At 45.1% G+C, this 27850-nt stretch overlaps 1 protein-coding gene and 1 long non-coding RNA gene across 8 annotated transcripts; one reads left to right on the forward strand and one right to left on the reverse strand.

The window, feature by feature from the left end:
* The first annotated feature begins 2615 nt into the window (after positions 1–2615).
* On the forward strand, positions 2616–3473 carry LOC307082318. The gene is made up of 3 exons (XR_013812211.1): positions 2616–2636; positions 2714–2788; positions 2891–3473. It is a non-coding gene; the product is annotated as an uncharacterized lncRNA (long non-coding RNA).
* On the reverse strand, positions 3466–27850 carry LOC307082317 (uncharacterized protein). 7 transcript variants are annotated; one of them, XM_079745844.1, is made up of 17 exons: positions 27796–27850; positions 27491–27661; positions 26664–26853; positions 22542–22691; positions 17617–17697; positions 16887–17017; positions 15923–15961; positions 15765–15801; positions 15451–15600; positions 10369–10485; positions 9983–10122; positions 7923–7991; positions 6945–7072; positions 6517–6625; positions 5935–6009; positions 5553–5693; positions 3466–5044 (listed from the first exon to the last, which is right to left on the reverse strand). In XM_079745844.1, the coding sequence occupies exons 2-17, from the start codon at positions 27659–27661 to the stop codon at positions 4961–4963; spliced, it is 1812 nt and encodes a 603-aa protein (XP_079601970.1). In that variant the 5' UTR covers positions 27796–27850; the 3' UTR covers positions 3466–4960. The 7 variants fall into 7 exon arrangements, 6 of the variants coding, with proteins under 6 accessions (XP_079601970.1, XP_079601969.1, XP_079601974.1 ...); XM_079745843.1 differs by having other exon boundaries at positions 16887–17020; XM_079745848.1 differs by lacking the exon at positions 22542–22691 and having other exon boundaries at positions 16887–17020; positions 26685–26853.

Raw genomic sequence — 27850 nt, forward strand, 5'->3', positions numbered from 1 at the left:
TGCCGGTGTGGCAACCGACCCAGAGAAGACCAGGGCAGTGGCAGAGTGGAAGCGCCCATCCACCGTCACTGAATTACGCGGCTTCTTGGGTTTTGCCTCCTTCTACAGGCGTTTTGTAGAAGGGTTCGCAAAGCATGCAGCCCCGCTTCATCGACTGGTTGGAGAGCTAGAAGGAAGCAAGAAAAAAACAAGGTCAAAGGTCAGTGCCAAGTTGGAAGGACAGTGGAGTGAGTCATGTGAAAAAGCATTTCAGACACTTAAAAACAAGCTTGTCACTACTCCTGTCCTTGGCTACGCGGACTTCAAGAAGCCCTTTATCCTAGAAGTGGATGCCAGCCACCAGGGCCTGGGTGCAGTACTTGCTCAAGAACAGGATGGAGCCCGTCGGCCAATCGCATTTGCCAGCCGGGGGCTTAGACCAAGTGAACGACCCCCTGAGCTACCTCCAGACGGCCAAGCTAGCAGCTGTAGAGCAACGGTGGGCATCCGAATTGGCCAGTTTCAACTTTGACATTAAATACCGCCCCGGAGCAGCCAACCGTAATGCTGATGCCCTTTCCCGTCAACCGAACACCCCAGCCGTACATTCCATTTCTGACATCGTGCCTGGTTTTAACATTCCATCACAAACGACTGGCTCCAAAAAGTACTCTCCCACACAACCACAGCTCACTGGTAACGTCATGGCAGTGGACGCAGCTCCGGTGCGGGAGAAGGCTGATCTGCAGGCCCTGCAAGCCACAGACCCAGTGGTCAAAGCATTTCTCCCCTACTGGAGGAGAGGACGCCCCCCAGACAGAGCAGAACGGTCTAGAGAACCCAACCAGGTTTTGGAGCTTGTCCGACAATGGAGGAGAATCAAGGAAAAGGGCAATGTGCTTTACAGAGAGGTACAGATGCCCCCAAGCCGACAGACAGTTCACCAGCTGCTATTACCAAAAGCACTACAAGCAGAAGTACTGACCAGTTTACATGACAATCACGGCCACCAGGGGGCAGAAAGGACGACAGCCTTGGTCAGAGAAAGATGCTACTGGCCAAATATGCGTTCAGACATTGACCAGTGGTGCAAAGAGTGTGAACGTTGCATCATTGCCAAAGCAGTGCGGCCCTCAGTCCGGACATCCATGGGACATCTGACGGCCTCCAAACCTTTAGAGGTTGTTGCCATTGACTTTACCACCTTGGAAAGAGCCAGTGATGGGAGAGAGCATGTCTTGGTCGTGACCGACGTTTTCTCCAAATTCACTCAAGCATATCCAACATCGGACCAGAAGGCCCATACTGTTGTTAAAATCCTCACGGAAAAATGGTTTTACACCTATGGAGTGCCTAAAAGAATTCATTCGGACCAAGGCCGCAACTTTGAAGGTGAACTACTCAAACGCCTTTGCCAGCTGTATGAGATTGCAAAAAGCAGGACGACCCCTTACCACCCAGAGGGAAATGGACAATGCGAGAGGTTTAATCGAACCCTTTTTGATCTTCTGCGCTGCCTCCCAGGAGAGAAAAAGCGAAAATGGCCTCAATTGCTCCCCCAGTTGGTGTTTGCTTACAATACAACAGTCCACCAGTCAACAGGTCATTCACCATACGAACTGATGTTTGGTCAGAAACCCCAGCTACCTGTTGACCTACTACTGGGGCAAGCGGATGAGGAGCCAGCTTCAATCACACCAGATGACTGGGTCACCAAGCATCAAGATCACTTGGCTTCTGTGTATGTGGCAGCTAAAAAGCATTTGGAGGCAGCTGCCACAGCCAGAGAGCAGCGCCAACCTCCAACAACCACAGCCATCCTTCCAGTTGGCACTCTGGTCTATCGGAAGAACCATGTACTAGGACGTAGAAAAATCCAAGATGTCTGGGAATCAACAGTTTACCAAGTGGTGAAATGCCTGGATAATGTCGGTACAGTATACAAGATCCAGTCCCGATCCAACCCAGAACAGCAGAAAACTGTTCATCGCTCTGAACTAAGACCAATCACTGAGAGAGGCGTGCTGGTCTCAGAACCACTAGTGGCTCCCCCTCCCCCCAGACAGAGGGATGAAACCCCCCCCTTAGGAAACGCTAGCGAGGATGAGGACAGCAACAGCAGCCTTCTGTCAGGTTTCATCAGCTCCCCCTGTAACGTTAGCTCTATTGCCGAACAGGAGCCAGCCCCAGACCCCCAGCCCCCAGAGACTGGCCTTGTGTCCATGGAAGAACCTGAAGGTCTCCCAGAGAGCAATCCACCCTCTCCTGAAGGGCCAGAAACAGCCCTCCAGTTCTTGTTGGGACCAGAGATGATACGACGCTCCCACCGAACCACAGCTGGGCAGCATTCAAACCCATTCCGTCTACCCCAACCCCTAGCCCAACGGCCCCCAGACCCTTTAGCACACAGGCCACGAGACTAATGTTCCTGCTAAGTAAAGTGAGTTATGTCACCGGGACGGCGACCTTTTAAAGTGGGGGTGTATGTAACATATGGGACGCTAGGACCCAGGTCACCAGGTGGGGAACCTAGCAACAGCAGCCTCACAGTACATGAGACTAGGATCTCGCGGGACTTTGCAAGTCCACGTTTGTTCTCGTAGCTCACCCTCGTCCATGCTCCTGTTGCCGGCGTCGCAGGTCTGAGAAGAAAAGAGGTACAAACACTTTTCTGGGTCTATATGCTTGTGTTTAATGTTGAGTTTAGATTATTTACCTCTCCTTGCATTCTTAGTGTGTCGGTTGGTGCCATGAGGGTTAAACTGCATGGTACCTCGTACCTGTAGGCCTTACCTCGTAGCAGTTTAAGGTGGGAGCTACTAATAATGTCCACCTAATATGATGTTGCCACCCGTCTGCTGCTGTACATTCGGTGGTTTATTTAACTTTGTATTTCCTGTTATATTTGTAGATATTAATCATCAGCACTTTATGACAAGCAGCATTAGCTGTCCCAGTCAATCTACTGTATTACCTGGATGCGCTACAGCTTAGCTCAAAGCAGGTACGAGAGACTGGGCATGGGTATCATCTGGGTCAGTTTTAATAATACTGTTGAATTTCTTGTAATGTATTTATTCGGTCCTGTAGGCTGAACTGGCGACACACGTCGGCAGGGCAGCCACTGTTCTCTCCTCCCAGAAATCCTTATAATTAGTGTCTCCATTTTTGTTTTGTTGCGCTTACCTTGATAGTTGTGACCATCCACCTTTCCATGGTGTCGTAGAATTTAATGTTTGCTCTGGAAGTGTGCAGTGCCTTCGAACCTATAAGTATACAGTGTTTTGAGCTGTTTAAGTGTGCAGTGCCTTTGAACTTTTAAGTGTGCAGTGTTTTTTAAGTGTGCAGTGTCTTTGAAGTGTGCAGTGCCTTCGAACCTTTAAATACATAACAGTATTCACCTGGTTATGTGTGTGTCCAACTCTAGGTATCAGCCTTATCAAATACAAAAGTATTGATTTTATTGTTGAGGGGATATTGTTAAAATAAACTTTATTTTTGTACAACTTCAAGAGCCTCTGCTTGTCCTTGCCCTAATAGGTATTAACCTGAGTGGGGAGTGGTTGCTGTAGATTAGTCACACTGCGTGTAGTCCAGGGTCTCTCCCCTTTAAAGAGAGTGGCGTTGTCATACACAAGTAATCCTAGTGCCGGTCACACACGTAACGCATAATACAGTCCATGGCAATGTATATTAACGGGGGGACACATGCATATTAGGAACACAAGTCGATAACGATAATGCATGCAATACTGATAAGAAACAGATAAGAAACATTAAATAGAACCAGTTACCGTATATCATATGTTATATCATATAAGATTTCTTTGCCGAAATTTATTTGAGGACTCAGTATTTCTGAAGTTGTGAAAGAAAACCTTATTCCATGTGTGAATTAGGCCTATTATTTGGCCATCAACTGAGCCATTTGAAGTTTGAAATTCATGTGCATCTGTCTCATCGGAGACTGCAGACGCGCTGTCAAAATATCAACTCGTCAGATTCAAATGCGCACATGGCTCTTAAAGGGGATGGGAGCTGGCACTCTCATTGGTTTATTGCACGTTACGCCCAAACCACACCTAAGGGTAATTAGGCTACTTCAAACCAACCCTTTTTAGATTTGCGCCGGGCGCAAGTCATTTTTTGCGCAGGTAAAATAGCGACATCGCCATAGAACCGCCCACAAAGCTACTTGCGCTTGGTGCTTCTCACTTGCGTTTCAGACCGTTAAAATAGGGCCCAAGATGTGTTGTCCTTAACTAAACACATGGATGCGTTAAGAATATGTTGTTTCCAACGCATCCTTTTTGAGAGTGAGAAACAATGTATAACTGTAAGGGGTCTCCTTCTAGAAGCCAATTCATTCTACGGTATCAGATTTAGCACCCCCATCCTGCCAATGGAATGTCCTCACAATTATCCTGGTATATTATTAGACTATTAAGTTGATGTTGACTAAATATCTTCATCCTGAGATGTTGAAAATCTCCATTAGTTATATTTATACTAGGGCTGTGATTTTTGCTTACAATTCCCAAATCTGTGGTGCTACTTATTTGAATTGAACTACACTTGTAGTAACTGTTGGTTTACAATTGTACTAAGTAACTGCCTGTTTACAATTCCCAAATTTGTTGTGTTCCATAAGTTTCATATTTAACCCACACTGAGTAAGTCAATAAAACTCCCTCAAGATCACTTGGTCTAGTTTTTATTTATTAAGTATATTTTGTATGAATGATAATGTGTCATTCCATTTGATAACATTTGACCGCCCTAATTTTATACATTAAAGGCCAGAACATTATAAAAAGTTATTTAATGTTAACGTAAGGAATGTTGTGCCTTTCACACAGACAAGTACCCGTTCTTACTGCTAAACTGCCTTGTTCCTCAACGAGCTAAACGCAACACAGTGACGAATCCACACATTTAATTCTAGCATGTCCGAGGTCCATTAGCACGTTGCATTTCTCTGCTATTGCCTGCGAAAAACCTTTTCTTCCTCTTGTTCATAGAACTCTTTCAGTCTGATTCCCATGTCCCGGAACTCTGGTTTATTCTGAAAAAACAAAACAAATCTATTAAACATTACCAAAGACCTTTAACATGCCTGGCAAAAATAACTAATGAAAAAAACAAAAAAAACAATGACTAGTCTAGCTTACATATCTAACTCGCACGGCCGGTGTAATGCCGTGTTCGGGATGCATCGTACACCACCTGCCCGAGCTACAAAGTGGAAAATCTCCCAGCTTTCTTGCGACTTTTCACAGAGGCACGCCCCCTTTTGGTTGTAATATAACCTGTCCCACTCGTAGTCCTGAGAGTCCACCAAGTTCAGCAAGGTTAACCGCACGACTGGTTTGCTAAAGAGGCTAATGTAGCTAACAATAACAATGAATAGCCAATGACTGTTCTTCCCCGATGCCAACAAAGAGAAATGTAAACGCTATAAGTGCTACAAGCCAGGAAATTACGTCAAAAGAGCAACTCGGGCGGGTGGTGTACGATGCATCTCGAACGCGGCATTATTTGTGAGCCGGGAGGGAGGAGTCCTACTCACTAACCTGGTTAAATTGATCACAGTTGGAGAAAATGAGTTGGATATCGGTTAATAACTGTCCGACGGTGTACTGCTGGTCTAGGAGCTGCTCTGTGATCTTGTCCAGCCACATAGGAGTCACGATTTGAGAGCTGTATCCCCTCACCTGAAGTGAGGGAGGGAGGGAGATAAAGTGAGAGCAAGAGAGAAACTGAAAATCTTTCTGATTTGGTTCAGTCGTACAATTGCCAGTATGTTTGTTTATATCTGTCTGCTAGAGAGTTAAGGAGGGAGAGAGGGAGGGATGGAAGCAGGGAGGGAGGGAGGAAGGGAGGGAGGGACAGAGAGACCGAGCGAGATCACATACATACACAATAGAGAATAATGTTGAAAACAGTGATACTTACATGGATGCATGGATCTTTTGCAAAAATGTGATCCTTGTCTGCATTGTACAGAGACAGGAGCAGGTAGTGGCACTGCTGTTAGGGCACAAAGACAGCTTTTATATTACAAATTACGATATGAATACTGTATGTTGCTATTTTGGAAATGCAATATTACCATGAGTTGTGTCACAGCTAAAAAGACAACTTTTATTTTAAACCTTGGGATGCAGCAAATGGTTTTATTTTCCTTATAGCCAAATACGTTTATTCTATATGCTGTTACTTTACTGCTTTATGTATGGATTTGAGACAAAGTTACTGACCCTGTGTGCCAATCGGTTTCATTTTCCATATTACCAGGGACCAAAAAAGGCCCCTGCCAAACCTTGATCCTGGGTGGCCAAATGTCTTTAGCACCAACAAATAGGCTACACTAGCAGGGAGCGCTAGAAGGACGGTCTAGCAGAAGACCTAGCACTTGATATTCAAGGACTTAGTGTGATGAGTTAGCATGTGAGCTAGAAGGGAGTTAGCATGGAAGCTAGTGTGTGAGCTAGGATGGTAGCTAGCAAGAGAGGTAAAAAGGACCAGGGTGGTTACCAGCATGTGGTTGGAGACAGGATGCATGAGGGTCTCTTCGTGCGTCATTTGAGAGAGATACTCATTCATATTCCAGATGCAGAACGTACACAGCCAAGCACTGTCGTCCCTTTTCTCACACACAAAAACACACAGGCACATATACACACACACACAAGGTTAGGATGTTTTACTTTTTAGGGGAGGCAATGTGTTTGTGTGCCTGTGTATGTGTGTCAGTACGTGTCTCGTGTGCTTTTGTGTTTGTGCAAATACGCATGTGTGTACCAAGGTGTCCCTGTGTGTGTGGCTTTGGGTTTGTGTGTACATGCATATGTTGTGTGTGTGCTTGCACCCCATCGTTTGAACAGTGATATCTTAGCTTGTTGTCCCTGAGTGTGCGTGTAACTGGTGCGTGTGTGTGTGGGTGTGTGTGTGTGAGTGCTCACCCCAGTATAGAGGGGTCCAGCCGGGGCAGGTGACACTCTGGGTGGAAGGAGCGTGGACATTGGTCACACATCACCAGGTTACCCTCACTCCCACACACATAGCAATCATCATCATTCTTCTGTTCCTCCTGCACACACACACACAGGCACACATGCATTTACACACCCACATACACGTGCGCCCACGTGCACACACACACACACACACACACACACACACAAGGAGAACTGTAGTTTTAGGTGAAACTTCTGATCACAAATGATCTTCCATATGTGTTTAGTAAAGTTTCATGGTTTAATATACATAAATGTAGAATAGCTGAACCGAAGTGAAAAGATTTTAAAAGAGTTCAATACATTAATGTCGGACTGGAGTAAACGTAACAGTTTGAACGAACCAACCATTTGAATGATGTAAAACTGTTGGTTTTACACCTAAGTGAAAGAGGTAAACAAATGGCTAAACTTAAGTGATATAGTTTGAACCTATGTCTAGTAGTATGATTAGCATTAGTTTGATAAGTAGTATAAGGATGATAGGTAAGCCTAACAGAAGTACTACGAGTATAATGCATAATAGTATCGGAATGATCCCTTCTAAGTAGTAGTATAAGCAAAGGTAGTACAAGTATGAATCATAGTAGTATTGCTATGATACCTTATTATTAGTTTAAGTATTAGTAGTAGAATTAGTACTAGTCTGATACATAGTAGCATTGGTATGATAACTTACGAGTAGTAGCATTTGTCTGATAAAAGTAGTGTAAGTAGTAGTATAAGTATGATAAGTAGCATTGAAATGACCGGAAATAGAATAATATTAGTATTTTGTATGATAAATAGAAGTAATGGTATGATAAGTAGTCCTGAACATCCTTTTCCAGCTGTTTAGGATAACTCCTAAAATAATATATTTGGGGGTCTTTTCTTCACCAATCAAACATGTTGCAACTATCTCCAACAGACAGGGGGACTCACCAGGGCTTTAGGCTCAGGATGGCACAGCTGACAGAAACACTGCTCAGAGTGTAAGGTCAACCTCTTCCTCTGGAAGGATCAAGAACACACTCTCTCAGATATATGTAAAGGGTATGAATGATACTAATGTGAACTCAAACCTAAACCCACACCTATTCCATATTTAATATATTTTGCTGTACACACACAAACACACACACTTACATAGGGCTGGGAAAAATCTATATATGATCAACTACATAAAAAGTTGTTTATGCAATTGTGCTGTATTCTGCATTAAGAAACAACAGCTTTAAGAATTGGTTAGTATTTTTTGTATTGTTCCGTCATTTTATAATATTATCTTTTTACGTTAACTTGGGTAGTAAAGGGTACTGCAGGGCAATAGTTAGTGCATTGCAACTAACTAAAATATGGTTTGATTACAAAACTTGTTGTAGTTCTATAATGAAGAAGAGGCCTTCACAAGGCAGATGATCGGATGGGTATTCAAATGTTACACATGCATACACACACACACACTCATGCAAGCGCATATCGAGGTCTTAAAAGGTCCCATGGCATGCTACATTATGGATGCTTTAATATAGATATTAGTAGGCCCCAAACACAGTATTTTAAGACTTTCCCGAAATTCAGCTGTGGTGCAGAATTACAGCTACGACGAGCCAGTCGCACATTGAGCTTTTCCCAAATGCGCCGTTTCGGTGTCTGTAGCTTTAATGCAAATGAGGAGCAGAGAGGCGGGTCAAGGAGGAGGGTGGGGGTGTGGCCCTGAGCAGCTTGCAGCCATGGTACCATGCGCTCTGTTTACATTGGATGTATCGCGATGGCGAGGCCACACAGCCTTTAGCCTAGTTCTGTAAATATTCTAGAACACACGGGAGTACTGGAGCTCTATATCTAAATAATATCATATTATACATAGATATCATATAATATATATTATCACGGCCAAAGCTGTGTTAGCCTCCAGACGATATTATGAATCACAAACGGCCGCGTCGGGTTCTCCAACGTCTCTGGTTCTTCCACGTCCACATCAATCTGAAGTTGACTGAACCATGACGTGGAGGAGAAAGGGATTGTTGACCGCGGTTGTCTCCCACTGGAGCCTCGCTGCCGAGGGACCACCGCCTCGGCAGCGGTCAGCGCTTAGGCACCACCGCCTCCTGGCGGTGGTGCCTCGGCAGCGGGAAACCTTCTGCAACCATGGCTGAGATAACTCCAACGACAGTCTCGTTGTGGAAATACAAGAGACGTCAAAGAACCAATGTGTTATGCGCCATAACACCAACAGCAAACACTTGCGTTACAGTGTGTGTAATCACACACACACACACACACACACACACGTGGCACTCACACGGTCGTGTCTCATTGGCGGGCCAAATTCTCTGGGCAGGCAAGGCAGAGAAACGGGAGGAGATTAGATCCTTTATGACGACATAAGGGACCACATTCCATATCAGCGCGCTTGAGCCTCCGTTTTTTCATAGGCAAGCAGAACACCTAGTGCTCGTTTTACACCGAATGCAAGTTTTAGCCACTGGGGGACCATAGGCAGGCTAGAGGAACTCATATTTAGGTTAGAAAACCTCATAAGGTGGGATTTTCATGCCATTGGACCTTTAATGTTATATTGTAGGATATTTTCAAATGAAAGATATCAGTTCATTCTCTTTCTATCATCAAATGAGGTAACATAATGGTTATTAAGCCTGTGGTCCTTCTATTGCAATGTGTGAAAGTTCCGAACTAGGTGGCAACATGTACATTTTTTTTACTTTTATATTACCTAACAAAACATACAGCGGTCCTAACCTCGGTGACCTCAATGGCCTCAATGGAAGTGTGTGTGTGTGTGTGTGTGCGTGCATGCTTTTTTTTAATTGCACAAACAACTTTTTATGTAGTTGTTCCGAAATACATTTTTCCCAGCCCTATGTAAGTGTGTGTGTGTGTGTGTGTACAGCAAAATATATAAAATATGGCATAGGTGTGGGTTTAGTTGTGAGTTCACATTAGTGTCATTCACGCACACACAGAAAGTGTGTTACCTCAATGAGACTGCTGAGAGGTTGTCCTTCCCATTGGATGTCCCTCCTCCAGTGGGCGTGAGGCGCTGCTGACCCCTGCTCCACGAACTCCACTGGACTCAACCAATGGTCCTCTGTCCGAATACTCTTCCCACACCTCCCTGGAGAAAGAGGACCTTCAGCCATCCGACCACGCCTGACCAGACCATAACTCACCTCACTTTCGTACAGCGTTCATAATGCCACACAACATTAAACAAATGCCGTTCTTCATGCCATGATCATAATCAATATGTATGCATTTGCCACGTCTTTTTTAAATAAGTCAAAGTGCATTCAATTATCTATATTTTGGTCCAGGAAGACAATTGGCAGTCAGGAAAAGGTAGACAGATAGACCCTGATACCTGAGGCGAAGCGGCTCTTGTGCAGCATCCCACTCAGAGCTCCACAAATGACTCTGAACACATTCTGGCCGACCCTGGGCGTCTCGTCTGTCACTTCCTCCCGATAATCTCCTTTGTCTGTATATATATACACACACACAACATTTGAATGAATAATTATGTCAATAATTATGTCAACAATGCTAATAATTCCATTGCTCAAAATGCTAATTCTAGTATATGGTTGTTGCAGGTCTCAACAAGTTAAATTTAAGACCAGACTTTCATGAATGCAATTTAAGACTTATTTAACTAACATACTTGCAAAAAAGTATGAAGGATATGAAGGAAAATCAAAGTACCAGAATTACTTGCAAAGTAAATAAATGTATTTGCATTCAAAATAACACGACTACACAGAACTGTGTGTACGTAAGGGTTGTACGAGTATAATATGCAATGCTTCATTCAACAAAAACATAGATCCCACTAGAGACATTGTAGAAGACATAAAATGTCTGCAGCTGGTGGTTAATCTAACTGATTAGCCACATACAGTCACATAATATATCAGAGAGCGTGATTCATATAATCACGTGTGATAGGTGCCTATAATTTAGTACTCTGTAAGACATATCTGTTTACAATTATGAGATACGACAGATACAAACAAAAGTTAGGTTTGTGGAATTTCGCCGAATATGCTGACGTGAGCTATGCCTCATTTAGGTAAAAATGCTTGTGTCCGCCACATACAACCGTTTTTGAGCCATTACAGAGTTACAGGGTCATTGTTAATGCAGTGTGGGTCGCGCTGGAACCACCTTGATGCTCCCGATGTGAATACTGAACGATAATGGGTGAAGGCAGGAGTTTGCTGGTGGCTTGTAACAGCGGTTTTATGCTTTTCTGACTTCCCATGCGACTCTAAAAGCCGTTATACCCAAAGTTCCTAATTTGAGCATTTTCTTGCACAAGGTGCAGAGCTGTTCTCGGGCCAGATCTTGTTGAAGTTGCACTTAGCCATAGTAGATGAAATTAATGTTAACACAAACATGTTTCCATTTTTTTGACGAGAGGACACGCCACTAGGCCCTGCAACACACTGTTTTGGGGCACATGACGCTGGATGTGCTCTGATAAATTCTAACCTGATTGAACCGTTTTACTGGCATTACTGGTTATTGGTTCCATAATCCAATACATTTTTAAAACCTGTCATAATCATATCTAAAGAGCCAGTGAACTCGAAACCACTTTGTTTTAAAACGTGGTTGTTTGTCTTATATGATCATCCACATAATAATCAATGCAATTTTATCACTGTTTATCACTGGACAAAAGCAAAACATTCTCCCCAAAACACTTGCGTTCTTCTCGCGACGTCAGACTACTTTTTCCAATGTAGTCTGATGTCACGATGAAGGGGCTCCGGCGGCGCGGTGTGTGTGGATTTGTGGAGCTCTGTCTGGGAAGCGGTTGACTGCGTGTCGCAAGAAAGTTGGGCTTTTCAGACACTCATAGTAGAATGCCATGATGTGTGTGGCTGGTGAAGCTCCATCTGAGCAGCAATGTATTTAATACCCTCATCTAAGGATAAGGCTTCCCGGACACATACAGCATAACGCTACTGTGTGTATGTTAGGGCTGGGTAAAAATATCGAGTCATCATTGCACTGCAATTTATTTGTTCTCGATTCAATTTCGATTCAGAATTTTTTTGAAATCGATTATTTCATAAAAAATAAAAGAAGAAGCATACTCAGTCATTGTAATCTAGAAGCGAGTATGCCTAAATGTACATGCCCTTTTACATTTGTCCATGTTAAGATTATTACTTTTATGCTGCAAGTTTAGCTCAGGAACAATACTATACAATGGTGTATTCCCTTTTTGCTAGTTAAAGCACAATGAAATGGTTAATTCATTATGAAATGGTTAATTCTAAATAATATTTAGGTATTTTTGTCATCTGCACTTGGAAATCGAATCGAATGAAGACCTAAAGAATCGAATTTGATTGAATTGTGAGGTACCTGGCAATACCCAGCCCTAGTGTGTGTGTGTGTGTGTGTGTGTGTGCATATTAGTGTTGACTCGTTCGCGAACGAATCAGTTTGAATGAACGAATCGTTAAGACGAACAAACTGAACTGGTTCCTCTCTCTCTCGTTCGCCTCGTTCATCTCGTTCGCCTCGTTCGTCTCGTTCGTCTCGTTCGCCTCGTTCGTCTCGTTCGCCTCGTTCGTTCTCAGACTCGACTCCTCCCAGACCCACTAGTTGCTGACTCGCTGACAGTTCGTTCACTCACTGTGTGAGTGGTGAGGAGGGACCGACTGAGAGACGTCACGACTCACGAGAGCCAGCCAATCGTATGCTGTTCTAGGACTGAGTTTAGGACGCTCTCGTTGAATTTTAGTCAATGAGAGACAGAAATCAACAGGTTTAATGGGGAAAAAACAAATGGGCTTAGTGAGCGAGCTATCTATTATTCACATTGGCCATCTGTTGCATGGACTTATTTAAAGGATGCATTGTACATATTTATAATTCGAAATTCGTCCCAGCCTTTATACCACATTTTCACAACCTACCAGCTCTCGTTGTGAAGACTAGTCGCCGCGCAATTCGTTTCAATGGAAATCACGACAGTATACTTTCAACATAAAGTGTACATATTTATCATTTGAACTTCGTCCCAGCCTTTATACCAGAAACTCTAGAGTCTATAGTGTAGCGACCCTGGGACATTTAAAGAGTTTGTGTGTTATGTGTTGCATTGTATTTCGTTGTCCGTTATGCCAGTTGTTCTCTGTGCATGCATTGGATGTTCTTCTTGTCAATCAGTGTGGGGGGCAAATCATCAGGTCAGCTGGGGGAGGGCCTTGGGAGAACAGGAGGGTGGGGGCTTGCACGTTGAAGGGACCGGGTTGGGGGGTTGCCCGGGTAACCGGTTGTTGTTAGTGTGGCTTTTTGCCATTGGTTACGGGTTTTCAGTGACCTGGTTTGTCACCGGCGAGGTCATTACAATAGCGTTTAACTGCGTTGTCTGATGACAGTTTTTTGCATTTTTCACAATTAACCAGCTCTCGTTTTGAAGGCAGTGTTAATTTTTGCAGCTAGATTTAGTCTTTGGCTGCACAGGGTTCTGTTTATGGGAGCCTAAAACACCCGGGACACCCACCATCATTGCTAAATCAAGTCTATTATTTTGCTGATATGTTAAACATCCAATAATCAACTTCACCCCCCATCCCGCTGCGTTTGGTTAAAGTTGTAATGTTGACGTATGAGAATGAGAACGAGGGAGGCGCTGAGTCTGAGCCGTTCATTCCATGATTCTACCGGAAACTCGACTGAACCGGAAACTCGACTGAACGAACGAACGAACGAACGAACGAACGAACGAACGAACGAGGGGCTGAGTCTGACTGACTCAGAGAACCGTGTATGATTCGATTCACCGCTACCGGAAACTCGACTGAACGAACGATTCGCGAACGACTCCTCTTGGCGAACTGAATGACGCGAACTGGTTCGCGGAAACAAATCACTAAATCCAACCCTAGTGCATATGTTGGAGCTACAAACGGCGTCCGTTGATTACGTAGCTGCCGCTATAGCCATCCGGCTAACCCCGCCCTACCATATTGGTACGGTCGGCGTTGGAAACGCGAGCAGCACCTAACCGCACCTAACCATACCGCACCTAACCGCAGTGTTGGGAAAGTTCAGTTCCCTCTTTGGTTGCTCAGTGTGACATGGGTGGGATTCCTGGTACAATAAGGAGAAAGTGTGATATGATTAGATTGTGGAATCGTTTTATTAATGTGTCAGATGACAGGATCAATAAGAAAGTTCTCCTTTGGAGTAAAGTACAGAACTCTCCATGGGCCGCAGAGATTCATGCTGTCTTTGAAGAAGCCAAATTTCAGTATATCTATAGCAATAATTTATCATGCAGCATAAACAAAATTAGAAAAAACTTACTTGTCGGGTTCAATAAAAAATAGTTAAATGATATAATGTTAAAACCAAAATTACGGACATACGTCCAAATCAAGCATAATTATGAAACAGAATAATTTGTTAAAACAAATTTACCAAGAAATCAGAGATCCTTGATTGCTCAATTAAGAATGGGAATCCTTCCCCTTGCACTTGAGGTCAGCAGATTTAAAAATATCCCAGAGGAACAGAGACTTTGTGAACTTTGTGATTTACGAGAAGTGGAGAATGAATCTCATTTTCTTTTATACTGTCCCTTCTATGATGAACTAAGAGTACCTTTTGTAAATGAACTGTTCAAGGGTGCTCAAAACCCTGAAATATTTTGGAGCAATGATGGTGTCAGGATGGAATGTTTGTTTACCTTTAATGTTTATAAGTTAGCCTCTTTTGTTACTAAAGCCTGGATGAAACGTCAGGATGGTTTACATCGATAATGTTAGTATTGTTTAGCATCTACTTTTGGTTTTTGGTCTGTCTATGTTGTTTTATAATGGTGCCCCAGCCTTTATACCACAGATACTATAGGGTCTATAGCATATAACCACATTTTCTGATTACAGTTTAATATAACAGTAAGCTGACAACACCGCAACTGCAAATGAACCACACGGAGATAACCATGGCAACTGGTCAAACAATCTTCTTTTTGCGATCATTCTGTGCGCGCATCCGCCGTGTTGATAGAAAAATAATCCCCCTATTGAACGAAGTTAAACCGAGTGAGCGTGCCGTTCACAGACACCAGAATGAACGAGTTCACAGTAATGTTCATCAGGCAGTAATACAGTACGTTCAGTTCACGTTTGCCCAAAATATGAACGAGTTCATGAACTATCGTTCAATGAACGCGTTCAGGCACATCACTGCCTAACCACACCGCTCGGTGGAATTGGCCACTTAAATTGGCATGGGTCGTAACCATGTGGATAACACTCCACCCTCTTCCCAAAAACTCCTCAAAACACATTTGAAGGCTTAAAATTCAGATATTGGATTTTAGCCTGTAATAGCTAATAATCCTTTTAATATAAATTAATACTACAATAGTGGTAATACATTTTAATGTGTCCATATGTAGCACTGTCTCATGTACCTGTATCGGAGCTCTGGGTAGAGCAGTCATTCCCCTGCAGTTCCACTTCGTCCTCAATGCTAACCTCGTCTTCATCCGGGTTGGCCTGCAGCCCCTCCTCCTCCCCCTCCTCTTCCTCCAACTCTTCTTCGCTGTCAGAGATAGCTGGAACTGACAATAGAAAAAAAGCTCATGCAAATGTTCATTATCATCTCTGGTCATATTGATTGATCTCAGCCTCACCTGTTCAGTCACTTAATAGATAAATGCGGTAAAAATACCTAACCTTTACAAGTAAAATGTCAAATAAATGAAGCAGAATAACCGCAACAAACCGGTGTTTGAGCTGCAGGGGGGCATCAATTTCTTAGCCTAGACATGAGAACAAACGAGCAGAAGGAGGACAAACAGCCAAGCATGAATCCTGAGAAAACACAAACCAGCAATCCAAATGATTTTACGGTAACCGCCGGATTGATTTATTGAAAGTTACCTTGCTCTTATTATATCCCGGGCATTTCAGGTGTCCCTGCTGCAATAGGGTTTCACAACACACACACACACACACACACACACACACACACACACACACACACACACACACACACAGACACACACACACACACACACACATTAAGCTAATGGAAAGAGGTTCCTCACATAGGATATCAACTCCCCTATGTCTAAACAGGCTGTGCTGTGAGTGTGTTTAGAATGTAGAATCTAGATATTTTAAACAGAACCAAAGTGATTGATCACTAGTAGTTTGCTCATGCAGGCATGAACTCTCAAACCTTACACCCAACTCTCTTGCCCCGAACACCCTGTTTGACCTTGTCCCTGCCCACAACCAAAATTGTGAAACATGCCGTCTCACAGACACTTTTTTTAAATTAAGTGGTGGCTTTATTGCTGTTCAGGCCTAGGGGTCTTCACTTTCTACTCGAGTCATGAGTCCATATATAAATTAGTATTTTAATATTGATCCATATTCCTAACATCACTTCTGTCATCTGATAGATTTAACGATTTTTTGGTAATATGGTAATAATTTTGGTTTTGGGGTAGGGTTCTACTCCTTTATGGTTTTCCCTGCAGTAAGATTTTAAGCAGGACATACAGATGTCAGATAGATAATACCATCATTTGACAACAGGGAGCACTAGACAAATCCTCCATGTGGTACATCAGATATCTCAACCCATTGTGGTGATATATAATACAGAGCAGAACCAAAGCAGGTGGAGGCTGGGTGGTGGTGGGCCAAAGCCTTCACAGCCCACTTTACTTTGAGCGTGTGGGAGATGAAAGGTCGTAAATCTGTGTAAATGTGTGCTTGACTGGACCAAATCTGCCATCAATTAATAACGCAGCGCATGACTAGAGGGTCCTTCGTCCCCTAATCCAAATTAGGGGACAAATCATTTGTTTTAGGGTTTGGTTCTCCTTTTAAATACCTTAAATAGCTCTTTTAACTTGGTGTCGTTGCAACGGATACTCTGCTTCCAGTTCCTCGACCTGTGCTTGCCGCCCAGCTTCTCAAACTTTTTGGGTGTGTACCACTTATTGTTCCTCAGGATGCACGGCTCTGCTGAAACCACAGAGACAGTGAGGTTAAAACTGCTTGAAGGTGGGAAATAGGTTTAAAAAATAAAACAGAACTTAACATTGCATTTCTTTGTTTGTCAAACCCCTCTAAATTGCGTTTAAATCTCTGGTCAAGCCCACTCTGTTTAACCTGAAGAGACAAATAGAAACCCCATCTTGTTGTTTTTCCCTTTCCTCCAGTTGGTCACTGTTTCCAGTGTAACCAATGTCTTTTCATTTTTTTTGTTATATATTAATTAATTTTCAAATGCAAGACCTGGTTTGATTTTCAACATTTCTAATGAAAACCATAATAATTCATCTTTAATGTTAACAATAATACAGAAAGTTTAATCATGAATCCCCTAAACCAAGGAGGAAATCAGGCTTTTACTCCTTCATGGCTCATTTTGTAGTCTTATTAGTTCATAACCTCAAACGCCACACTGAAAACTTCAAGACCAATTCCTTCACATAAATAAAAAAACATAAATCCCATTGCTGTGTTTCTGTACACAACTTTGTATTTAAACTCAACCCTTGGAACAAGAATAAAATGATCACACATTCCAGCCCCTAATCAGGCTGTTTCCCGCTCACCTTTTGCCAGTTTGGTGAGGTAGAGCACCCCCTGCTGGTCACCACAGGTAACAGGAATGTGTGAAGCCAACTCCGCAGAGCCTGGGCTCAGGAATACAGCAAAAAACATATTAAAGGCCGTGTTGCAGGCTTTATTTTCCAACGAATTTGTGCAATTTGCTTGTTGATAATAAAGATTTAAACCATAGTCATCCATTGAATTTAATGTTGTTAGGTATCACAAAACAGAATGTAATATGAAAAAGTAGGTACTATTTTAGTGGTTTGCTATTGATTCTCATTTCCCCCAGAATGCATTGCATGACGTCACTTGGGGAGACACGGACCAAAGCCGCATTGAGTCCCTTGAGAGTAGAGACAAGTAAGAGAGTGTTCAGCAGATTATACAGATACATATAAATACATAGATATTATATATAGTTAGTATATGCTACACGTGAACCTCCTAAGATGGCACAATTTGATTGGTTCGCTATCTCAGGATATTGGGCAATATCCCATGATTGACATCTCAAACTCAATATAGTTTTCATCGCAAAATGTCTGCTAATAAAAACAAATATATCCTGGCAAAAAGTGTTATCTTGTTTATTTTTGGGCTGTTCACGTGTAATATACACTAAAACATTTAAACACCGAACCACCTTGATGCTCCCGATGTGAATACTGAACGATAATGGGTGAAGGCAGGAGTTTGCTGGTGGCTTGTAACAGCGGTTTTATGCTTTTCTGACTTCCCATGCGACTCTAAAAGCCGTTATACCCAAAGTTCCTAATTTGAGCATTTTCTTGCACAAGGTGCAGAGCTGTTCTCGGGCCAGATCTTGTTGAAGTTGCACTTAGCCATAGTAGATGAAATTAATGTTAACACAAACATGTTTTCATTTTTTTGACAAGAGGACACGCCACTAGGCCCTGCAACACACTGTTTTGGGGCACATGACGCTGGATGTGCTCTGATAAATTCTAACCTGATTGAACCGTTTTACTGGCATTACTGGTTATTGGTTCCATAATCCAATACATTTTTAAAACCTGTCATAATCATATCTAAAGAGCCAGTGAACTCGAAACCACTTTGTTTTAAAACGTGGTTGTTTGTCTTATATGATCATCCACATAATAATCAATGCAATTTTATCACTGTTTATCACTGGACAAAAGCAAAACATTCTCCCCAAAACACTTGCGTTCTTCTCGCGACGTCAGACTACTTTTTCCAATGTAGTCTGATGTCACGATGAAGGGGCTCCGGCGGCGGTGTGTGTGTGGATTTGTGGAGCTCTGTCTGGGAAGCGGTTGACTGCGTGTCGCAAGAAAGTTGGGCTTTTCAGACACTCATAGTAGAATGCCATGATGTGTGTGGCTGGTGAAGCTCCATCTGAGCAGCAATGTATTTAATACCCTCATCTAAGGATAAGGCTTCCCGGACACATACAGCATAACGCTACTGTGTGTATGTTAGGGCTGGGTAAAAATATCGAGTCATCATTGCACTGCAATTTATTTGTTCTCGATTCAATTTCGATTCAGAATTTTTTTGAAATCGATTATTTCATAAAAAATAAAAGAAGAAGCATACTCAGTCATTGTAATCTAGAAGCGAGTATGCCTAAATGTACATGCCCTTTTACATTTGTCCATGTTAAGATTATTACTTTTATGCTGCAAGTTTAGCTCAGGAACAATACTATACAATGGTGTATTCCCTTTTTGCTAGTTAAAGCACAATGAAATGGTTAATTCATTATGAAATGGTTAATTCTAAATAATATTTAGGTATTTTTGTCATCTGCACTTGGAAATCGAATCGAATGAAGACCTAAAGAATCGAATTTGATTGAATTGTGAGGTACCTGGCAATACCCAGCCCTAGTGTGTGTGTGTGTGTGTGTGTGTGTGTGCATATTAGTGTTGACTCGTTCGCGAACGAATCAGTTCGAATGAACGAATCGTTAAGACGAACAAACTGAACTGGTTCCTCTCTCTCTCGTTCGCCTCGTTCATCTCGTTCGCCTCGTTCGTCTCGTTCGTCTCGTTCGCCTCGTTCGTCTCGTTCGCCTCGTTCGTTCTCAGACTCGACTCCTCCCAGACCCACTAGTTGCTGACTCGCTGACAGTTCGTTCACTCACTGTGTGAGTGGTGAGGAGGGACCGACTGAGAGACGTCACGACTCACGAGAGCCAGCCAATCGTATGCTGTTCTAGGACTGAGTTTAGGACGCTCTCGTTGAATTTTAGTCAATGAGAGACAGAAATCAACAGGTTTAATGGGGAAAAAACAAATGGGCTTAGTGAGCGAGCTATCTATTATTCACATTGGCCATCTGTTGCATGGACTTATTTAAAGGATGCATTGTACATATTTATAATTCGAAATTCGTCCCAGCCTTTATACCACATTTTCACAACCTACCAGCTCTCGTTGTGAAGACTAGTCGCCGCGCAATTCGTTTCAATGGAAATCACGACAGTATACTTTCAACATAAAGTGTACATATTTATCATTTGAACTTCGTCCCAGCCTTTATACCAGAAACTCTAGAGTCTATAGTGTAGCGACCCTGGGACATTTAAAGAGTTTGTGTGTTATGTGTTGCATTGTATTTCGTTGTCAGTTATGCCAGTTGTTCTCTGTGCATGCATTGGATGTTCTTCTTGTCAATCAGTGTGGGGGGCAAATCATCAGGTCAGCTGGGGGAGGGCCTTGGGAGAACAGGAGGGTGGGGGCTTGCACGTTGAAGGGACCGGGTTGGGGGGTTGCCCGGGTAACCGGTTGTTGTTAGTGTGGCTTTTTGCCATTGGTTACGGGTTTTCAGTGACCTGGTTTGTCACCGGCGAGGTCATTACAATAGCGTTTAACTGCGTTGTCTGATGACAGTTTTTTGCATTTTTCACAATTAACCAGCTCTCGTTTTGAAGGCAGTGTTAATTTTTGCAGCTAGATTTAGTCTTTGGCTGCACAGGGTTCTGTTTATGGGAGCCTAAAACACCCGGGACACCCACCATCATTGCTAAATCAAGTCTATTATTTTGCTGATATGTTAAACATCCAATAATCAACTTCACCCCCCATCCCGCTGCGTTTGGTTAAAGTTGTAATGTTGACGTATGAGAATGAGAACGAGGGAGGCGCTGAGTCTGAGCCGTTCATTCCATGATTCTACCGGAAACTCGACTGAACCGGAAACTCGACTGAACGAACGAACGAACGAACGAACGAACGAACGAACGAACGAGGGGCTGAGTCTGACTGACTCAGAGAACCGTGTATGATTCGATTCACCGCTACCGGAAACTCGACTGAACGAACGATTCGCGAACGACTCCTCTTGGCGAACTGAATGACGCGAACTGGTTCGCGGAAACAAATCACTAAATCCAACCCTAGTGCATATGTTGGAGCTACAAACGGCGTCCGTTGATTACGTAGCTGCCGCTATAGCCATCCGGCTAACCCCGCCCTACCATATTGGTACGGTCGGCGTTGGAAACGCGAGCAGCACCTAACCGCACCTAACCATACCGCACCTAACCGCAGTGTTGGGAAAGTTCAGTTCCCTCTTTGGTTGCTCAGTGTGACATGGGTGGGATTCCTGGTACAATAAGGAGAAAGTGTGATATGATTAGATTGTGGAATCGTTTTATTAATGTGTCAGATGACAGGATCAATAAGAAAGTTCTCCTTTGGAGTAAAGTACAGAACTCTCCATGGGCCGCAGAGATTCATGCTGTCTTTGAAGAAGCCAAATTTCAGTATATCTATAGCAATAATTTATCATGCAGCATAAACAAAATTAGAAAAAACTTACTTGTCGGGTTCAATAAAAAATAGTTAAATGATATAATGTTAAAACCAAAATTACGGACATACGTCCAAATCAAGCATAATTATGAAACAGAATAATTTGTTAAAACAAATTTACCAAGAAATCAGAGATCCTTGATTGCTCAATTAAGAATGGGAATCCTTCCCCTTGCACTTGAGGTCAGCAGATTTAAAAATATCCCAGAGGAACAGAGACTTTGTGAACTTTGTGATTTACGAGAAGTGGAGAATGAATCTCATTTTCTTTTATACTGTCCCTTCTATGATGAACTAAGAGTACCTTTTGTAAATGAACTGTTCAAGGGTGCTCAAAACCCTGAAATATTTTGGAGCAATGATGGTGTCAGGATGGAATGTTTGTTTACCTTTAATGTTTATAAGTTAGCCTCTTTTGTTACTAAAGCCTGGATGAAACGTCAGGATGGTTTATATCGATAATGTTAGTATTGTTTAGCATCTACTTTTGGTTTTTGGTCTGTCTATGTTGTTTTATAATGGTGCCCCAGCCTTTATACCACAGATACTATAGGGTCTATAGCATATAACCACATTTTCTGATTACAGTTTAATATAACAGTAAGCTGACAACACCGCAACTGCAAATGAACCACACGGAGATAACCATGGCAACTGGTCAAACAATCTTCTTTTTGCGATCATTCTGTGCGCGCATCCGCCGTGTAGATAGAAAAATAATCCCCCTATTGAACGAAGTTAAACCGAGTGAGCGTGCCATTCACAGACACCAGAATGAACGAGTTCACAGTAATGTTCATCAGGCAGTAATACAGTACGTTCAGTTCACGTTTGCCCAAAATATGAACGAGTTCATGAACTATCGTTCAATGAACGCGTTCAGGCACATCACTGCCTAACCACACCGCTCGGTGGAATTGGCCACTTAAATTGGCATGGGTCGTAACCATGTGGATAACACTCCACCCTCTTCCCAAAAACTCCTCAAAACACATTTGAAGGCTTAAAATTCAGATATTGGATTTTAGCCTGTAATAGCTAATAATCCTTTTAATATAAATTAATACTACAATAGTGGTAATACATTTTAATGTGTCCATATGTAGCACTGTCTCATGTACCTGTATCGGAGCTCTGGGTAGAGCAGTCATTCCCCTGCAGTTCCACTTCGTCCTCAATGCTAACCTCGTCTTCATCCGGGTTGGCCTGCAGCCCCTCCTCCTCCCCCTCCTCTTCCTCCAACTCTTCTTCGCTGTCAGAGATAGCTGGAACTGACAATAGAAAAAAAGCTCATGCAAATGTTCATTATCATCTCTGGTCATATTGATTGATCTCAGCCTCACCTGTTCAGTCACTTAATAGATAAATGCGGTAAAAATACCTAACCTTTACAAGTAAAATGTCAAATAAATGAAGCAGAATAACCGCAACAAACCGGTGTTTGAGCTACAGGGGAGCATCAATTTCTTAGCCTAGACATGAGAACAAACGAGCAGAAGGAGGACAAACAGCCAAGCATGAATCCTGAGAAAACACATTGGGTCCATTCTAACTTATGGTAAGAGGCTATTCTTTAAATCTTTGCAATGACTGAATGTTGACGATAAAACGGATTGTTTTGCATAAGATGAGTGTGTGCGACTGTGCGTGTGTCCTTTCTGGCTTCTGCATACTGCATGATTATGAAGGCCTTGTGGTTAGTTGTGGTCTTAGTGCGGCAGCCTAGCCTTGGAGTTGGATACGTTGGAGTGATTGTGTACGGGCGTGCGAGAGTGAGAGAGAGAGAGCGCACCCGCCGTGGTGATGTTTGGCTTGTTGTGGGCTGTCTGACACCACGATCGGTCATACTTGCAAGCACTCATTTGCAAGTGCACTGATTGCGTGTTGTGGCAACCCGTCTCCCCAAGTGTCAGATACCCGGTAGGAATTACACGGAAAGCAGGGGTTAAAGCCGCAGTCGGCGTTTATTTCAACAGAATAAGTAGTCTGTATACTCGTGCTAGGGTCTCAGTGAGCCTCTAGATCGCCGGCGTGGTGCGGAATCCCTCCGTGTCGCTTCGCCCTTCTCCCGGTCTAGCGAGTACTCCCGCCGTGTCACTTGCCCGGCGCTGTGCGGAATCCCTCCGTGTCGCTTCGCCCTGGTGCGTACTCCCTCCGCGTCCCTTGCCGTTCGCCCGGTCTGGTGCTTACTCCCTCCGTGTCACTCTCCCGTTCGCCCGGTCTGGTGCGCCTTTTAAGCCCGGCTCCTGGTCCTTTCCCTTCCTCCGGCCAGGTGTCCCCGATTGCGCTGATTGGGGGGAGAGACGTGGTGCTCTCTGTCGCCGGCTGGAGGGTGGGGACGGTAAACCAGGTCTACTGCGTGTCCTCGGACCCGCCCGGTCCGAGGTTCAGCGGCGGGATGCCACACTCCTCCACCGCTTGCTCAGGCCTCTGGTCGTCGGTGAACCCGCTCAGGCAGGCATCCCGGCGTGACAGGGCGTCGGCGTTCTTGGCTCCGGCCATCCACTTCCGGGGGCGTGGTTGGTGACCAGGATGACCTCCCTCCCTAGGAGATAATACCTGATGTTTCGGAGGGCCCGGAACCACCGCGTCACTCGTGCGTTGGTGTCCCTGGCTCCGGCCATCCGCTTCAGGGGGGCGTGGTCGGTGACCAGGATGACCTCCCTCCGCCCTCCACCGGCTCTGGGCTTGATAGGCACACTCGTGGTCCACTGTGATTCGCTGCAGCGGCTTGGCGGTCGACGCCTTCTTGGAGCCGGGGTCCTTGGTCACCTCCTCCATCAGGTCGTCGTCGTCATCGTCGTCGTGGCCCGTGGGTCCAGAGGGGACCCGGTGGTCGTCCGAGCTCTTGTCGGGATCTGGAAGCTTCACAGGTTTACCTGTCTCCGGGAGGTCGTCCCCATCCACGTCCAGCGTGATGGCGGCTTCATTGGGGATAGACACGGGCAGGTGGTCGTCCTCAGCTTCTTTAGCGGAGTCCCTTGCTTCGACTGACGTCTCTGCCGCTTCCGTCTCTGCCTCTGCCTCCGGCTCGGTGTCGACGTCGGCCTCTGGCTCGGCCTCGAGCTCTGACTCCAAGTCGGCCTCGAGCAGCGCCACGGCCTCTGGTTCCGGTGAGGCCGCGGGCTCAGCCTCCGCCTCGGGCTCCGTCTCCACCACAGGCTGGGTCACGACCGACGTCTCATCGGCCTGGATTGAGGCCTCTGTCGTGGGCTCGGTGTCGATGTCGGTCTCTGGATCGGCCTCGAGCTCTGGCTCCGAGTCGGCCTCGAGCAGCGCCACGGCCTCTGGTTCCGGTGAGGCCGCGGGCTCAGCCTCCCCTGTTCGCCCTCCGGGGGGCGACGGAGGCCTGGTGGCCCCGTAGGCCTGTTGAGCTCCCCTCACCCCTCTGCGGGGTGGTTCTCTCCGGCTCCGGAGTTCACGCGCCGGGTCCTGTAGCCGGTGGAAGATCGGGCAGTCCTTCCCGATTAGCAGCGGCACCGGGAGGTGGGGTACGATCCCTGCCCGCGTCGTGAATACCCCGTGCGGGGTCCGGATGACGACGTGGCAGGTCTCGAACGTCCGGGTGTCCCCGTGTATGCAGGTCACCTCTATGGGCGCGCCCTCCTTCCCGCCCGCCAAGTCGGGGCGGAGGAGAGTGACCACGCTGCCGGTATCCACGAGGGCCTGCGTGCCCCGGTTCATTACCCGCGCCGGTATGGTCGGGCTTCCTGTTTTCCCCTGTGCCCAGCAGGTCGCTAGCATGCATGGCTGCGTCTGCTGCCAGCGTGGCTCGCCTCGGGGCCCCGTCTCCCGCGGCCTCGTCTCCCGCGGCCTCATCTCGGGCCCCGTCGTCTCTGGCGGCGTCGTCTCCGGCTGCATCGGGGCGGCGGTCGCGGCGGCGGCTGCGGCGGCGGTTAGTTCGGTGAGCCGTAGTACGGCCTCGTAGAGCAGGGCCAGACTCTCCGTGGTCTCCCGCTGCTGCTGCTGGGCGGGCGTCGCCGCGGTCCCATCCGGGTTCTGCATGCCGGCTGAAGGGGGTTCCCTCACAAAACCGGCCCGTAGCGCGGTCGAGTTGCCTGCATTCTCCACCATATGTGGCAACCCGTCTCCCCAAGTGTCAGATACCCGGTAGGAATTACACGGAAAGCAGGGGTTAAAGTCGCAGTCTGCGTTTATTTCAACAGAATAAGTAGTCTGTATACTCGTGCTAGGGTCTCAGTGAGCCTCTAGATCGCCGGCGTGGTGCGGAATCCCTCCGTGTCGCTTCGCCCTTCTCCCGGTCTAGCGAGTACTCCCGCCGTGTCACTTGCCCGGCGCTGTGTGGAATCCCTCCGTGTCGCTTCGCCCTGGTGCGTACTCCCTCCGCGTCCCTTGCCGTTCGCCCGGTCTGGTGCTTACTCCCCCCGTGTCACTCTCTCGTTTGCCCGGTCTGGGGCTCCTTTTAAGCCCGGCTCCTGGTCCTTTCCCTTCCTCCGGCCAGGTGTCCCCGATTGCGCTGATTGGGGGGAGAGACGTGGTGCCCTCCTTTGCCGGCTGGAGGGTGGGGACGGTAAACCAGGTCTACTGCGTGTCCTCGGACCCGCCCGGTCCGAGGTTCAGCGGCGGGATGCCACAGTGTCCAATAGGCTATACCTGCCATTTATTCAGTTGATTGCTCATCTAAGTGGTGCCAATTATTGTCGTGTTTGCATTGTAATGCACAACTTTGCCTCTCCTTGTAATGAATCAACGGGCATCCAAACAACTTTAGCCAATGCAGCCTCCTATGTCAGTGTTGCTTTAAAATATATAGCATATCGGATCATCAAAAATTGTTAGTAGCCTATGTGTGTTGTCATGTAGGCTAAATACTGATTGTCTTGGCTTGCATCAATGAAATATTGTAATGTTAAAGGCCTACTGCAAAATGTATATCGGTATTGCGCAACAATCAGGAGATGGGGACCCCTGAATATTGACGGGTATTTCGCACACTGGGTAAAATAAAGCTTAGAAATAAACACTAGGCAAAGATGTTGTTACTGGAGCTAGTAGGCTACCATTAAAACGTGCAATAACTAATCGGAAATCGGTTTACAACGTCGGGGGTAAGATTTAATTAGGGATTATCAGGGAGGGATTTCTCACGCCGACAGCTCCCTCTGGTGGGCTTGTGTGTGTATGGACTCGGGCAGTCAACACGCGTCAGTCCTGTTATGTGCCAGCTCGTTAATACATGTTACTAAGAGACACAGCCCGACTCCGTGTATTATTCTATTCACCTTCACTTGCAACCCCCGAACCATCGAAGAGACTGTCTCGTAGCTGCTTCAGAGTGGGGTACTGGGTCATCATGAATTCCTTGAAGACGCAGGTCCAGAACATCTTGATGTCCGGATGTCGCTCTTTCTCGATCCAGCACAGAAGTTCATATACTTTCTGCTGCATTTCTTCGCTGCTGTTTATCGTCTCCTGGAGATGGGAGGAAGAAAAGTTTTTCATTAACATCGAGGGGTATGAATGAGGTAACAGATTTTCGTGGACGTTTGAGAGTGGAGCGAGTCACAAACTATAGTATGAGGACCATAATAAAGGGCATTGATGCCTATTGGAATAGTCCATTTCTACATTCCCACCTCTGCATTTATCAGTAGCGGTTCCTGGCCGAGCTCACCAGGGACGAAAACATGAACGCTCATTCATGATGAACGCGCGCAGTGCACTCGCACATGCATTTCTTTTCTAAAGCGTGTGGCCTGGCCTACACTGATGTAACTAAAAAACATACTCGCGTGACGCGTCGTGTGGAGGCGCATTAGAGAGGATCATAAGATTCATAACTAAAACTAGACACTTAACAGTGTCAGCAGAGTGCAATGCTTCTTAACTTTTAATCAAACGTGCAGACAAAGTTCAACTTCATAAAGTAAAGTTCATTTCCTGGTGCGTGCTGCTTAAATGTAAGGCAAATGAGCCCTCTAGCCAGTTGCCGCACAAGGCGGCAACTAAAGGATTTCCGTTCTCTTAGCCCATTATATTTGCGCGCATTATTCAAATATGTTGCGTCAGACACTCATGGCTATTTGATCCGAGATACATTTAGTCTCACCTGATATTTCTCCTCAAGAATGAGCTGGTGATCCCGCAGCTGGTTTAAAAATGTTTGCGGCCTATCCATGCAGGACATTTTTCTCTTATTGCGCCCGAAAAACCGTAGAAGATGTAAATAGTCAAGTTCATCCAATGGGTTCATTTTGAATAGTTCCGTCTGCAATTCCATCTGTAGATACAAATATGATAACCATGTTACAAGTATAACCTCAATGTAGACGTCTACGTAGGCTATGTACTTACAAACGCGTAACAACAAGCAAACTGTGAAAATATGACGGAAAATCAAGTTAATTTGCTTACGGACTGAAAACACAATCGACGTGAAGTGGTAAACGTTTTCAGGTCCTCTTACGCA

Source organism: Pollachius pollachius (assembly GCF_949987615.1).
Source record: "Pollachius pollachius genome assembly, chromosome: 11".
Lineage (NCBI taxonomy): Eukaryota > Metazoa > Chordata > Actinopteri > Gadiformes > Gadidae > Pollachius > Pollachius pollachius.

Coding starts and splice junctions, on each gene's coding strand:
- LOC307082317 (XM_079745843.1), bottom strand. CDS start 27,661: ATGGAATTGCAGACGGAACTATTCAAAATGAACCCATTGGATGAACTT. Junction 26,854..27,490: donor TTCTTGAGGAGAAATATCAG/GTGAGACTAAAT, acceptor TCCCATCTCCAG/GAGACGATAAACAGCAGCGA. Junction 6,010..6,516: donor CTGTCTCCAACCACATGCTG/GTAACCACCCTG, acceptor GTGCCCTAACAG/CAGTGCCACTACCTGCTCCT.